The following is a 14,323-nucleotide window of genomic DNA, read 5'->3' on the forward strand; positions in this document are numbered from 1 at the left end:
TCCGTTCGTTTTGTTCTCGGTGTACTGCAGAGGCATCTCTTTGTTTATGTTTTTTATTTTTATTTCTTTTATTTATTACGTCGTGTAATCATCCAGTAACGAGCCCGGAGTAAAAGTGCCTATGTCTGTTTTCAAATATAGAGATGATAAAATGTCAAATAAATTCAAGTACTGTACAGATACCGGAACTGCACTGTACAGGCGGAGCACGTGCTAGCTAGCTGGGAGCCTGTCTACCCTATTGGCCTACTCCACGCCGGGTGACACGTGACCGAGCAGAGCAGAGGAAAGAAAGTTCGGCAAACTTACTTTGGCTGTCCCGAAGTCTCATAACAAAAGGTAAGCTCCTGACTTTTTTTTTTATATTTATTTTGACTCGGAACTGCTGCCCCAAAACGGTCTAAAACTTCAAATTTGTATTTACTTTGTCTTGTACTACTACGATTAGACTGAAGTGTTTACTCTCGTGAGATAACGCGATATTCTTCAACGCGGATAGTCGTAGAGTGGTATCACTTTGCGAAACATTTGAAAATATATATTTATACAATTCGAATGACTGCGACAGTTAAAAACGTGTTAGTCCGACAAGACTCTGCCGTTTCCCCGTGCTCTAACACGATGCGTTCCAGTTCTCATTGATCGATTACCGTCACATGCTGACTATTATTACGTCAAATATTCTCCTGTACTCTGCTCTCAGTGGGTGAGTAATTCCTCACAACTAAATGTAGAACATAAGCGCCACATGGAAAGTCACGTAAGGAACGCTCGTTTGCCCCCATTAGTAAGGCAAAACTGCACTAGTTGATATTTGTGCGCTACTAATAGTGACTAGGGATTGCATGATAGATCAGATCAACGTACCGACTAGTCGCTGATGATGTCATTGTCATTGATGATGATGATTATTTTTTCAGGAGGGAATGTTTTGCAAAAATGTATCCAGTTCATTATCGGAATTTACACAAAAATGTAACTTGGGCTGCTACATGCCCGCTGTTGCTCCATGGTTAAAAAAAAAATAAGAATAATAAAATAAAAATGATATGCTTGCTGCTGGGACAGCCGCTTAATGTTTGCACATGTTATCCAAATGGGGAAACACGTCAGTGTTTTGGGTTCATCAGGTCAGCCAAAAACACTAAACGTCATTCCGGAGAAATTAAGTCGACAGACCGACTAGTTAATTAGTCTGTACAGCACCAAAAAGTGAAGTGCTAAATGTTAACTAGTACAATTTAATCATGTCTGGCAGTTAGTTGTTAACTAGTGCACTATTTTGCCTCAAGACACCGATCGCTGTCCTGTGAGTGTATATAAATTAGGCAAACGGCTGCTAACTGTGAATAATGATACATTGAATAAATGAATAACATACATTCTCCCACTCTCATCAGGAACATGTCCCCTGCACCAACCACCAATGAGCAGGGTTTCAAACCGCCAGATGGTGGCTGGGGTTGGATGGTCGTGATTGGGGCTCATATTTCCATTGGCTTTGCCTATGCTACGCCCAAAGCCCTCTCCATTTTATTCAAGGATATCCAGTCAGATTTGCAAGCCAGCTACAGTGATATCGCGTGGATCTCCTCCATCATGTTAGCAGCCATGTATGCTGGAGGTGAGATGACCCAGTCACACTTTGTTCCCCAGTTTTGTGGTAGAAGAATAACCAAAGCATTGTATTTTATCGCTACGCTATTAGAAAATGTTTCAAGGGTCCTCTTCTGAGGTTTGTGGTTTTCTCTGTCAATATCATCCACACGCATTTCAACTGAACGCATTTCAACGAGCTTGTCAAAACTGTTACCATAACGAAACCATTTAACTGTTTCAGAAAACTAGACAAAAAAACAACGCAAGCAGTCATATTGCGCATGTGTAGTAGGTTAACCCACAATTTGTTAATTGTAAAACCAAGTCTTAACTTTTATGACAATGGCGGAATATTTGGTGCGATAAGCCATATCACAGATGGAATTCATGCGTCTCATTTTTAACATTGTTGCACTCCTCTCTCCGAGCATGACATTTTTGCCCTCAAAAGAGTGCTGCTTCTCCGTTTGCGATTGATTCAGTACCTTGTCTCAAAACTGCCGCAAGCAGCCAAAGAAAAAGCTAAATGTGCAGAGTCAACTGCAAAGGTTAACATAGTTATTCGCCCTGGAAGGGAAATTAAATCATATGAAACAAAAAAGTGACGTGAATGAGGAAAATAATTTCTTTGGCCGTCCATAGCCACTAGCCATACTCGTTATCACGTGAAGATTCTCCACAAACAAAGAAATTGTAGTCGCGTGAATTCCTCAGGACATGTCAAATTGATAAGTGGCACCGCATGACTGACTGCATCCAGTTGCTTTAAAGTAAGGAGAGCCTCTCCCTCATCCATCCATTCATTTGTCTACACAGTGACTCTGCTAATTACAAATCTATTTGATGAATGTTCTAAAAAGTGTCATAGGAATTGAATAATATTATTAGCAAAGACCCTATTCACGTTCACTACTTTGCTACTTTACTACTAAATTGCAATGTATTTGCATGGAGAAGACAATGGACAAACTGCTAAAACTTGCAAAATACTTCTGTTTTTTTTTTTTTTTTTTTTTAACTCCACTGTGTTGATTGAATGAGCTCGATGTATGGCAAACTTAAAGGCACAATTAATCTACTTGGTTGGATTTCCATGAATTCATGGAGCTGTTCTCAAGGTTAGCCAATAAAAAGGTCTCTTCCTCACCTGACCTCAACTCAAAGAGGCCAAACTGGTGAAATATTTGCCTCATGTGGGGCTCAGGCAATGGGCTCCATCATATCGTCCTTGGCGAGGCTTCAGCAATGTCACCAAGTGGTGGAGAGCGACAGCGCAAATACATCAGCGGAAGGTCTCGCAAACTGGAGTCTCTCATCAAGCCCCTCATGGGAGAGACTTGACAGCCTTTTCAGGAGAAAAAAAAAAAAAAAAGTCTGACTCAAGGAGTCAAATGATAGGTGAAGTTCTAACAACTGCGGAAATGGCGCTAGCAACGGGACACGTGCTATTGTGACAGAGACACAAAGAGAAGGCCAATTGATTGCCACACATGCCTGTTCAACCACAAAGTGTATTTCAAATACAATGAATGGTTTTAATCTTGAGTTAAAGGGGGACAAAAGTGATTGTGATTAAATAGTCAATGTTTTTGTGCACAAGCGTGTGTGAAAAGATTGTCTATTAATGGCTGGTGTTTGTTGTCTGTCAATCTGTTGGCTACTCCCTCTCAATCCTAAGGGGTGTACAAAGGAACAGGTTCAGTGTTCGCAGCTTTTCTGGTTCGATAAAATCCGGAGTTACAGTTGCAATTTGTTTGCATTTGCCAAAGAGAAGAAATGAACAGATAATCAATAATCCACATTTTTCCATATTGCTGCTACTTCCAACAGGTCGGACTGCGCTGCGGCTGTGCATTATGCATCATTTTAGTGTTGTTTAGTGTAGCCTTTAGATGTATTTTTTTACTCTTCAATTTCAAATTTTGTCTTCTCGTAATTTTGCAGGGCCAGTGAGCAGCGCGTTGGTCAATCGCTATGGGAGCCGACCGATCGTCATACTGGGGGGGCTGATGTGTGGGGCCTCCATGGTGGCTGCTTCCTTTGGGAACTCCATCATTTACCTCTACTTATGCATTGGCGTCATTGCAGGTACACTATTTTACTCGCTTTTTTGAAATGTTTACTTGTTGTTCACATAATAGTTCACTATTTGGAGTGAGCTCAAATACTAGCCACTAAAAGGATGGATACTCTGAAGTGAAGTTATTTGTTCTACTACCTGCAGTTCGACGTGTTTTGGTACTCGACATCTTTTCACCTGCTTTCCTCACCCTTAACCTCTGACTCGGTAGCTTCTTGTTCAAGAGTGGTATCAGGGTGACCTTTCCAGCTATTGAGGTGGAGCAGGACCAGGACGGTAAATAAGTTAAAAAAAAAAACAAACAAAAAAAAAACACTCACAAAGTGGCCCCATGTTGTGCTACTCAGCCTCATATCAAGGTTCTCACATGGGGCTTCCTACCACCTTTAGTGGCTCATTACCCTACCAAGGACAATTGTGTAAGGATTAATACATGCAGCAATTGGTCCTGTGCGTAATACCAGTGTGCACGTGTCCTGTAGCCACACACTAACACAATGGGACGCTTTTAACGAGGATGTATAGTGTACAGTACACACAACTGTGTGCTACAGCATAACAATGTAAACTGCTTGATAGTTGATTATTGGAGTTGGCTCAATTTATCTGACTGGCTCCCAAGACCAGTAATCTGACAAGGTTCTCACCTTTTACCACATTGTTGTATTGTAGGTAACCAAGAGCTAATCTTTTAACGAAACCGAATTCTTCCAAACACCTTAAAGAAAATCAAATTCAAATTTAAAGTGGTATTGGAGACAAATCCTACAAAGTGGTGCTTTGTTTGAAAAGCATACGATTAAAAAAACAAAATGTTACATTGACTAAAAGTGACAACAACCTAAGGCTCCTCCTCTGTTTAGGGATGTTTTTTCAACCTTAATGTCTCTCACTCCTCTGTCCGAGCAAGACATTTTTGCCCTCAAAAGAGTGCTGCTTCTGCCGTTTGCGATTGTAAATAACCCGGATGAATGAGTATAAATATTCACAGGAACAATAATCTATTCTAATTTCCCATGGGCTCAATACAACGTCAATGTACTTTGCCAATTACATTCGTAAACATTCTTTCTTATATTGCAATCTTATTTTAATCCACTAGGATGATTTGGGTTAATACATTCCAGTTGAAGCATGTTGAATCCCCCCCCCCCCCCCCCTTTGTCTCCACACAGGCTGCGGACTCTCCTTAAACCTCAACGCATCCCTCACCATCATCAGCAAGTATTTCCTGGCCAAGCGTCCTCTAGCCAACGGTCTAGCTATGGCAGGAAGTCCCGTTTTTTTGTGCTTCCTGGCCCCCTTTAATCAATATCTACTGGACAAATTTGGTTGGAGAGGAAGTCTTCTTATCCTCGGGGCTCTCATGCTCAACTGTTGTGTCGCCGGGGCCTTGATGAGACCTGTTGGTTGCTGCGATTCGTCATTTTTTTGCGCGCCCCAGAAAAAAGGGGCGCAGCAGTCAAATAACAGTAACACCGAGCAACGGAAGCAAAGCTGTGGCAGTCGTGCCAAGAACCTCTTCGATTGGTCCTTCTTCAAAGATCGAGGTTTTCTTATTTACCTCGTTGGCAACATAATGTTCATTTTTGGCGCCTACGCGCCCATTGTGTTCCTGTCCGACTACGCCGTTAGTCACGGTGTCGACCAATACTCGGCAGCGTATCTGCTCTCCATTATGGGCTTTGTGGACATGTTTGTCCGCCCTGGCACCGGCCTGATTGCCAACAGCAAGTGGATCAGACCGAGAGTCCAGTACCTCTTCAGCTTTGCCATGGTCTTCAATGGCACCTGCCATTTACTATGCCCACTGATCGAGAGCTATAGCTTCTTGGTGGTCTACGCTGTGTTTTTTGGCGTGGGCTTCGGCATGGTTTTTGCCCTCATCTTTGAGTGCCTGATGGATCTGATGGGAAATGAGCGCTTCCCTAGCGCCGTTGGACTGGTCACCATCATTGAGTGTGTCCCCATGCTGCTGGGACCACCCACCGCAGGTAACAATAGATTACAGCCATGATATAGTTATGCCCAGTATCAAATTATTGACATTATTTGGTGCGGGTGTGTTTGTATGCATGCATGTGTGTGTAAAAACGAAGCACAGGCGCACGGCTGTTGCTGTTCGGATGGACCTAAACGATACGGTTCATGTTACGCAATTCTGTTTTTATCTCCCACGTGGGCCAGTTTCATGTGCGGCGTGAGAGTGATGTAACCTAAAAAAACAAAACACATGAAATCGGTTAACCTCAGATTGTCAGACGGTTCAATTTTGAAAATCTGCATCGTTTCCCAACCTTTATTGATCCAAAGCACGTATTTTACGTTTCACTGGTGTCGGGCAGAATCTTCGTACTTCCGAAATTGTCACATTTCAGGAGACCCTCAAAAACAGCATTTTTGTTGACCCATTAATATCACATCGTCAAAGAGAGCAAGCCATTTTCGACACTTTAGATTGGTCAATAATTTGTAAAAATACAATACAATACAACTTTATTATATAGCGCATTTCATAACAGCTACAGCTGTAACAAAGTACTTTAGATTAACAATATAGCAATAATACATCAGTAAAAGCAGTAAATTATTATTTGCAGTAGACACTGGAAAACAGCAGAAAAGTGTCAGTCTCACATCTGGTCAAAAGCCAAAGAATAGAAATGTGTCTTCAAACGAGTTTTAAAAACGGACACTGAGGGGGGCTTGCCTAACAAGGAAGCTCATTCCAGAGGGAAGGACCGGCAACAGAAAGGCCCACCACCAAAAAAAAAAGCACAAAAGAGGCACATAGATGTACAATGATACATTATTTGTAGTTTAAAAAAAAAAGTACAATTATGTGAAATGTGATAATTTATGCTAACAACGGCTGCCCCTCTTTCTCTGAACAAAACTTGAATGGAAAAAGAAAATCATTGTATTATGTCAAATTCTGTTTCGAGACAGTTACAAATGGTGAGTTGGCTCCTGTATATGACCTGCCTCTTGCAACATAATTACAAATTAGAACTAAATCAAACATTAGTTTGTAACATTAGTAGTCCATAGGGGACATTTGCACGGTACCCCAGTAAATAAGGCAACTTCCTTTTGACACCTCTTAATAATTGATGCCCTCGTAGTGCACTGCTTGGTGTCAGCTCTACAGATCAGAGATTTCTATACGGGGTGCTCAAAACAAAGACTTTGAGGAATCACTGACGCTGCATAACTTAATCAGCTGTGCGCACCAGCCCACTGATTAAGCTACTGTGCCGGCAACCTGACTTTTAATGAGGTGGAAATTTATAGGCCCCGGGTTTGTCTAGTGCGACCCTGTTCTGAGGCGCTCATTTAAAAGGGTAAATAAGTGCCTCCCTGCACATCTTGCATTCTCCTCCAGAGGGCACAATCATTATGTCTACCCAGACTACTCTTCTTGTCACAGTTCCCCCAAAGCTTTGGGTCAATCCAATTAGGTATAATTGAGGTTAGTCTGTTTAATTAGCTTTTTGCTTTGGCGGTCTAATGATGCTCCATTCAGTGTCCTGTAAGTCGGTGGACCTGTGCCGTATTTAAACAAAAGGTGACAATGCCAGATGGACCCCATTAATGCTTTGCCCAACAAAACCCGTCTTAATGAGGATGATGGCCACTTGTGTACATTCACCATATGACAGCTATCGATCAGATGGCACAACCTCCGTTGTGATGTTTGAAGGTGGTCCAAATGCAAAGTTGAGGTATTTTTAACATTCTTGAAAGTCTTAGCCAAGAGGCAGTTGCTTTTTCATACTTTTGACCCATTGCGTTGTGTACTTAATCACCCGAGTTAGTGGTGTTAAGAGCAAAGACTGCGAAATGTACTTGAGAGGTGAGCTTCTTCACAATAAGACTACAGTATGTGGTGAGGCATTTACTGTACGTGGTCCCACTTTCAGTTCTTGGTTTCAGCTGTCTGTGGTTAAGGTTCTACGGTTTTGGAGTGTAAACATGCTCTTGCGCAACATAATTAAATAAGAAATGTTCCTTTTTTTCCCCCCTTTTTTTTTTTTTTTTTTTTTAACGGGGAAGTCAACCCAAACATATTTTTTTTCAAGAATATGTTCTATGCAAGCCTCCTGGGAACATATTCTTGAAAAAAAAAATGTGTTTGGGTTGATTTCCACTTTGAATCAGAAGTGCAGGTATACTTTTCTTGATGATTTACTTTCACCGACTCCGAATCTGCCTTTGTTTTTTCTCTAGCCCTTCAGGTTTTCTTCAGAATTCTAATAATATATGGAATGTTTTCATTATATTTATTTAAGAATAATTATGAATTAAGGGTTAGATTCAGCAAAAAGTGGCTTTTTAAATTTTTTTTATTTTTTTTAAATCAGCGTCAAATTTACGTTTTGGGACACCTGGACACATCGAGCCACCTCGGATTAAAATGACCTGTTTAGGAGTGTACTCTAATAGAAAGAATGAGAGATTGCAAAGAGCTGAAATGACCATAGAGATTGACCCCTCCCATCCACACGGAAGGTGAGCGAGATAAACACCTGCCAATTGATCCTTGTCTGAAAGTGAGGGAGTTGTGCACATGTGGGGGCTTCAATCGAATCCACTTTTTCGGCAGACCTGTCCTAGATATCAGTGGCTGTTAGAAGGGCCTCTCTTCTGATTCGTTTCGGTAGCAGCTGTCCAAATTGCCTTCTCAGAGACGCAGGGTGGGCCAGGACGAGCGTAATGGCCCACGGTCTTTTTCCAATGTGGCACGTCTCAATTTGACCCTGGCTTTGTTTCTCTCACGCTCTCTCTCAAAAACGACACATGGTGTACAGCCGCATATCTTGATGAATTCCGTCAGGGAGATATTGGCTCGTGCTGCTTGTGCGTTTCTTCAAAAGTGTTTCGATGAAAAAGCTGGAGCGTATGCGTGTGTTCCGATTTCAACCTGATTTCTAATTTCATCTCGTCTGCTTTTCTTACAGCGCTGCTGGTGGATATATTTGGTGACTACAGGTACCTCTTCTTCTTGTGCGGCACAGTCATTGTCACTGGTGGGATGTTCCTTTTCGTCATGAACGTTTACAACTATCGCACACTGGAAAAAGAGAGGGCTCGACAACCAAGCCCCAATAACGTAGTAAGCCAGGAACAGGGCGAGATGCTGAACGCACTCAGTCACAGTTTTCGCACAAACGACTCTGATGGGAGTGAGCCAGACCTGTTGAAGGATGCAATTAATTAATTCCAATTCATTTTTCTAATTTCTCTGACGTGCGTCTCCCCAATGCACAAGAGGAGGTGCATTTCACATCCACTGAGCTATTTGGCCATGTAGTCAGACAAGTGAAAATGCTGTTCATCTTACCAATTTTTTTAATGAGCCAAAGTACCAGGCCACACTAGTGCTTCTGTGAAGCCATGATTGAAGTTAAAATGTTTACACTTGTAACACTTGCAAGTTTGCCAATACCGCTGCACTGTTGTGCATACGGTACGGGGGTATGATATCGTTATAATTGTTTACATTCCACAATTTTTCCATTTTTGACAAAAGCCAATGAATGTGAAGCACTTTTCTGGAAAAAAAAAAGTGGTGCTTGGGTTGAATAACTTGAAACTTAGGTCATGGGTCAAACGATCACGTTGTCACCTTTCGCGTGCGGCATGTGCCGCTCGGCTACGCTGTTAAGAAGTGATATGATTACTCCTGAAAGTTGTGGTCAGTACGTCTAATGTAAAAAAAACCCAACCACACTATCGACTGCGTTAACTCGACAATGTGCTTTCAAAGGTCCTGAGCAATCCACATCCTGTCCTGCCAAGGACATTTTTATTAGTCTTTTCACAGTCCAGACATTCAATCCCAGGAACTTCTATTTTTTTTTTTTTCCCAATTTTTCAAACGTTAGGGTAAAAGAGGGTCTGGCAGTGAATGAATTAACGATAAAGTCAATCCCAAAATGTTTTTCCCAAGAATGTGTTCTATGCAGTCTAAACACTGCATTCTGATTGGTATTGCGTTTGAGGAATATGAGTTAAGTAATAAAAATCCACCCGTTTTTGTTCATCTCAGGGGGCGGCCATTTTGTCACTTGCTGTCAACTGAAAAATGACATCTCAGGGCTGTAATAACAACCAATCATGGCTGAGCTGCAGAAAACAGGTGAGTCATGATTGGTTGTTATCTGAGCCCTGAGCAACTGTGATGTCATGTTCAGTCAGAACAGAAGCGACAATTTTCTTAACAACTGGGACAACCGATCTCGCGTTTGCTATAGGTAAGCTCTTTTGTTACAAGCTACGCTTTGAAAAGCATGCCTTTTTGACATTGTAATAAATGAATGGAGAATGACTACTGTAGTTTTAAATGCTTTTAACGTCACACTGGATCGTAATTTCGTATACTGTGCATCGCTAAGAAATGGCTTGGCATTTATTACACTAGGTTCTAAGTTACCAGCAACTGTCGTCCAAATTGCTTTACACGTTTTTTGTACACGATCTATAGTGTCAGTCACGCTTGGGTGGCACAAACGTGTGAGCGGATGGCACACTGAACGTTAGTAATTGTCTGATGTCTCCCTGACCCTTGCGTATGTTACTTCAGCCTGGCAGGGGGCGGCGTATCGTGCAGTCATGTCATTTGTGATTGTTGTTCACAACTGATGGTACTTTTCCGAACATGACTTAGAAATAAAATACGTTTGTCTATTTTATGTCGCCTTTTGAGACAGTGTTTCCAAATAGAACTTGAATGCGTTCAGTGTTCCGTACACTTAATTTACCTTGCCAAACTCTTTTTTGTTTCTGTAACGAGCAAACTATGAATTATTCCTTCAGTTCGTCCGAACGGATTTGACTGAATGCATGTACTGGGTTGCAAAACGGCAACATTAAAAATCAATCCTGTACAGACATTGTGTGTTTCGCCTACCAAATGATTGCCTCTCGATCCCTTTGTTCATGCCGATGATTGTCTTGAAACAACTAGGAGCATTGGACCTTGTTTTCGGACGGCGCACCGCCATGTTGCGTTCACATCTTCAAAGGGTGAGCGAAGTAAATGAAATAACCATCAAATCAACACCAGCTTTGCAGTTGCAGGTGGCCTTGTCCAATATTTCACAATTATGGTGCTTGGGAACAAGTTCGGAAATGTCAGCAGCTTAAGGGCATGAGCAGCTAATGGAGCAAGGCCTGGATGTTTTGCGTGCATTGCGCCAAGCTGTGTTGAGCCTCACACACATCAGCATATAAGCGGCCCACTAGAGCACAGATGCAGTGCAGAAATGACTGCAGTGTGCATTTTCAGTGTCATGCCAGGCCTTGAAGCATGACAAGGTGCGAATGCCATCACTTTTCTACTTGCACTTGACGGAATCCAATATAACAGTGTTTGCCTCGACTAATGCCGTCAGTGCGCATAAAAAGTCTACACACCCTAGTCCAAATGGCATTCTTTTTGGTGATATTAAACGGTACGGTGGGCGGTCTTCTACAGATTTGCGGTCAAGCTTTACAGGACAATATAGTTGACGGTTCTGTGTGCCGATCTAATATGGCTGCCATGACTCCCCTTATGTTGAGCTTGCATGGAATATTTCCGTTTGAAATTATTACTACCACGTTTTGCCTCTCTTAGATCAATAATGATCTAACAGAGAAATGACTGAAGAAGAAGAACAGACGCATATATGATGGACCAAATGTGTTAGGGAAAATGTCTGAGGATGCCGTTTGAAATCGTTTCAATGAAAGCTCAAGCCCGTTGAAGCCAAAGAGTTGTCGTTTTAACTTGCACTGCACCAAGTGGAGTGAGATACAAGATGAGATGTTGATGATCTGCCTTGCTCCTGACCTTTGCATCTGTAAGAATCATATCTGGCTTGTTTACAATTGCCGGCTGACCCGACGAATCGGCCGCGGTCTCACGCGAGCGGACAGCCCGAGACAAGCAGCGAGGAAAGAATGTGCTCCCACAGGGCTCAAAGAGCACTGCCATCTATCAGGAGAAGAAATTGAATGGGATTTGGAGAGCAACAGAGATTAGATAGGCCTCGAGTGTCGAGCAAGCACAAGGCGCGTCCATGTCATGTTTCCTCTCGCCGGGATGAGATCAAACTTACAGAAGGCAGCGGAACAGGCACGCGGTGACGCACGCGCGCACACACTGTGGCCTTTGGGGCTGAAGTCAAGATTTGGTGCCTTTGTTTGCTTTTTTTTTTCCTCACGTCAAATGGCCGCCTTGGCTCAATGAAGGTTGGGAAAACACTGTCGCATACGATTGCATTCGGTTGTGCTTATCGAAAGTCTCTCTCCTTTATCTGAATTGTGCGTGATCCATTTACACCCGGGGTCACCAACCTTTTTAAAACCGCTTCTTCCTGATCTTGACTGATTCATGTAAAGGGAAAACAGTTTGATACACACTTCTGAAAGAACAAATTTGGTCAAATTAGCATGATCTCATTTTGAATAATCCATATTCAAATCATTATCAACAATGAGTTAACAAGGTTAGCACATCCGCCTCACAGTTCAGAGGTTGCTGGCTTTGCGGAATTTGCACAAAACAGTGTCGAGTGCTGGAGAGAATCGATGATTTTCTTTTTTTTTTTTTTTTTTTAAACAAGGTAGGAAACTGAAAACTAACAATATGCAGCACACTTTCTTTCTATAAAGCTCTGCAATTGTTCACATTTTCAGATGATCACTTGCGGAAGATTCCTAGGAAATCACAACGTCCCACGGCTGGTGAGCTGTTTTTCACAACCGGCCTGGAGGTTTTTCCTTGTGCTCCTTGGGGGAGGCTACCATGTTGACTGATGACCCCTGATTTACATCGTCAACGGCAGACCAGTATTGTACTCGGAAATGATCAAATAGAACCTAATTGGGAGGAGGTGAAATCGAAATCAACCCAAACATTTTCTTTGCAAGAATATGTTCTACGCAGCTCCACTAGTCTTAACACGCCATTCTGACTGATATTGTGATAATCTACCTGTTTTTGTCCATCTCAGGGGGCGGCCATTTTGTCTCTCGCTGTCAACTGAAAATGACATCACAGATGCTCAGGGCTCAGCTAACGACCAATCACGGCTCAGCTCCAGAAAACAGGTGAGCCATATCCTTCATCCTGAAGCCTTGCGTAATGTGTGCATGCGTCGAGTTTGTGGGACCGACTTGAAGGTTCCACGCGACTGCCAATTTCGGAAAAGCCCGTCTTTCTTCCGTTAAACGGTGTGAGCGTCGATGCCGCGTACATTTGACACACGATAAAGAACAAAAGGCTTCGGTAAGGATTTGTGAAAGTAATCGAGAACGTTTACTACTTGGGGGAGGCGTAGCAAACCCTTGTCCATCCATCATCCCTGTCACCGTCCCAAACCACTGTGCAGTGGAGGTAATGAAAGTCATTTAACATACATCTATAATGAATATGCTCTCTTTGGGCAGTGTGAGTGGGCCGCGCGAGGTGATGGAGTGTGTTTATTATGCGTATGCGTGAGGTCTGGCATGACGGGGCATCGGGCCGCTGACATGCTAATTCACCGAGCATCACTCCCGCCGTGCCGAGGTCAGATTTGTGCAACAATCTGGGCCAGCGCACGCCTCCACGCTCCCGTTGGTAATATTTTGCCCCCTCTCATCATTTACTTCCTCTGCAAGTGTCCTGAAGTAAGGTGAGACACTGGCTCAGTGGGTTTGACGCCCCGGGCCTGTTCATTCGCTGCACCGTGAGAGCCCTCTCCTTTGTCTTACTTTCTTTTTTTCTTTTTTCTTTTTAACCCCCTTAATTCTCCTTGTCAGTCTTTTCCAACCCTCTGTTCACAACTAACTCTTTTTGCCCTCTCTGCTCTCCTGACGACGAGAAAGCGAATTGAATACGATTTTAATCTCAATTTGTAAAAAAAAAAAAAAAATCTGATGTACATTTAAAACCGCTCTGATACTCCTAAAGATATTTGGGCAGCAAGTTGGGTATCTCAGAATAGACTCTCAAAAGCAAACTCTGTCAGATTTCCATTTTCTTTAATAGAAATAAGTGATTGACGTATCTTCTAAACTGTAAATTACTGATGACTTTCCAACATTTCACATCCCACGTCTGCATCTTTAAAAAAAATAATTACATTTAGACGGACCTGCTGTTTTTGAACTTGAAAGACTTGCATCTGGACAGAGAATATGGACGTCACACAGCAGTCAAAGACTCATTCGCCGCAATCAAACCCAGATTCAATTAGCGTGCCGTCAGAGCACATTTGTCTCGTCTTCATCTCAGTGACATGAACACTCCACAGTGATAAAAATCCGAAATAAATGACATCTTTCACCATTAAGAGTTTTCTGTCCCATTGATCACAAATATATATATATATATATTATTCATTTAACATTTGTCGTTCTTCATTCCGTATTTTTATTGTGCCAACAATTGTATTGTATCCTAGCAAGTGACAGAGAGGTTCCCGTGGAAACGAGACAAGTGAGCTTTCAGTGCATGTACATGGAGCTGCTCCTTATCTCCCCCATTTGACGCCCCCCCCCCCCCCCTGGGCCCACGCCACACTTCGCCCCCTTTAAGATTTTGTCAACAGATGTGGCGGGGGTCACGAGGTGTGCCAGACTGCCGTCCGTGTGTCTCATTTTAATGGCCGG

At 42.6% G+C, this 14,323-nt stretch overlaps 1 protein-coding gene across 5 annotated transcripts; it reads left to right on the plus strand.

The window, feature by feature from the left end:
* The first annotated feature begins 210 nt into the window (after positions 1–210).
* LOC147142597 (monocarboxylate transporter 2-like) lies at positions 211–13,972 on the plus strand. Of its 5 annotated transcripts, none has more exons than XR_015088200.1 (7): positions 506–706; positions 1,401–1,624; positions 3,544–3,687; positions 4,855–5,673; positions 8,641–8,671; positions 12,365–12,517; positions 12,682–13,972. XR_015088200.1 is itself a non-coding variant. In XM_086041456.1 (7 exons), the coding sequence occupies exons 1-6, from the start codon at positions 657–659 to the stop codon at positions 12,366–12,368; spliced, it is 1,272 nt and encodes a 423-aa protein (XP_085897582.1). In that variant the 5' UTR covers positions 506–656; the 3' UTR covers positions 12,369–12,412; positions 12,682–13,972. The 5 variants fall into 5 exon arrangements, 4 of the variants coding, with proteins under 4 accessions (XP_085897580.1, XP_085897582.1, XP_085897581.1 ...); XM_086041456.1 differs by having other exon boundaries at positions 12,365–12,412; XM_086041455.1 differs by having other exon boundaries at positions 12,365–13,972.
* Positions 13,973–14,323: the final 351 nt, after the last annotated feature.

Source organism: Filicampus tigris, chromosome 9 (assembly GCF_054856515.1).
Source record: "Filicampus tigris isolate MCC_2025a chromosome 9, RoL_Ftig_1.0, whole genome shotgun sequence".
Taxonomy (NCBI): domain Eukaryota; kingdom Metazoa; phylum Chordata; class Actinopteri; order Syngnathiformes; family Syngnathidae; genus Filicampus; species Filicampus tigris.

Excerpts from the sequence above, each read along its gene's own strand:
- LOC147142597 (XM_086041453.1), top strand. The coding sequence starts at position 657 with ATGCTGACTATTATTACGTCAAATATTCTCCTGTACTCTGCTCTCAGT. Across the intron at positions 707-1,400 it reads CTGTACTCTGCTCTCAGTGG|GAACATGTCCCCTGCACCAA; the intron begins GTGAGTAATTCC and ends CACTCTCATCAG. Across the intron at positions 5,674-8,640 it reads GCTGGGACCACCCACCGCAG|CGCTGCTGGTGGATATATTT; the intron begins GTAACAATAGAT and ends CTTTTCTTACAG.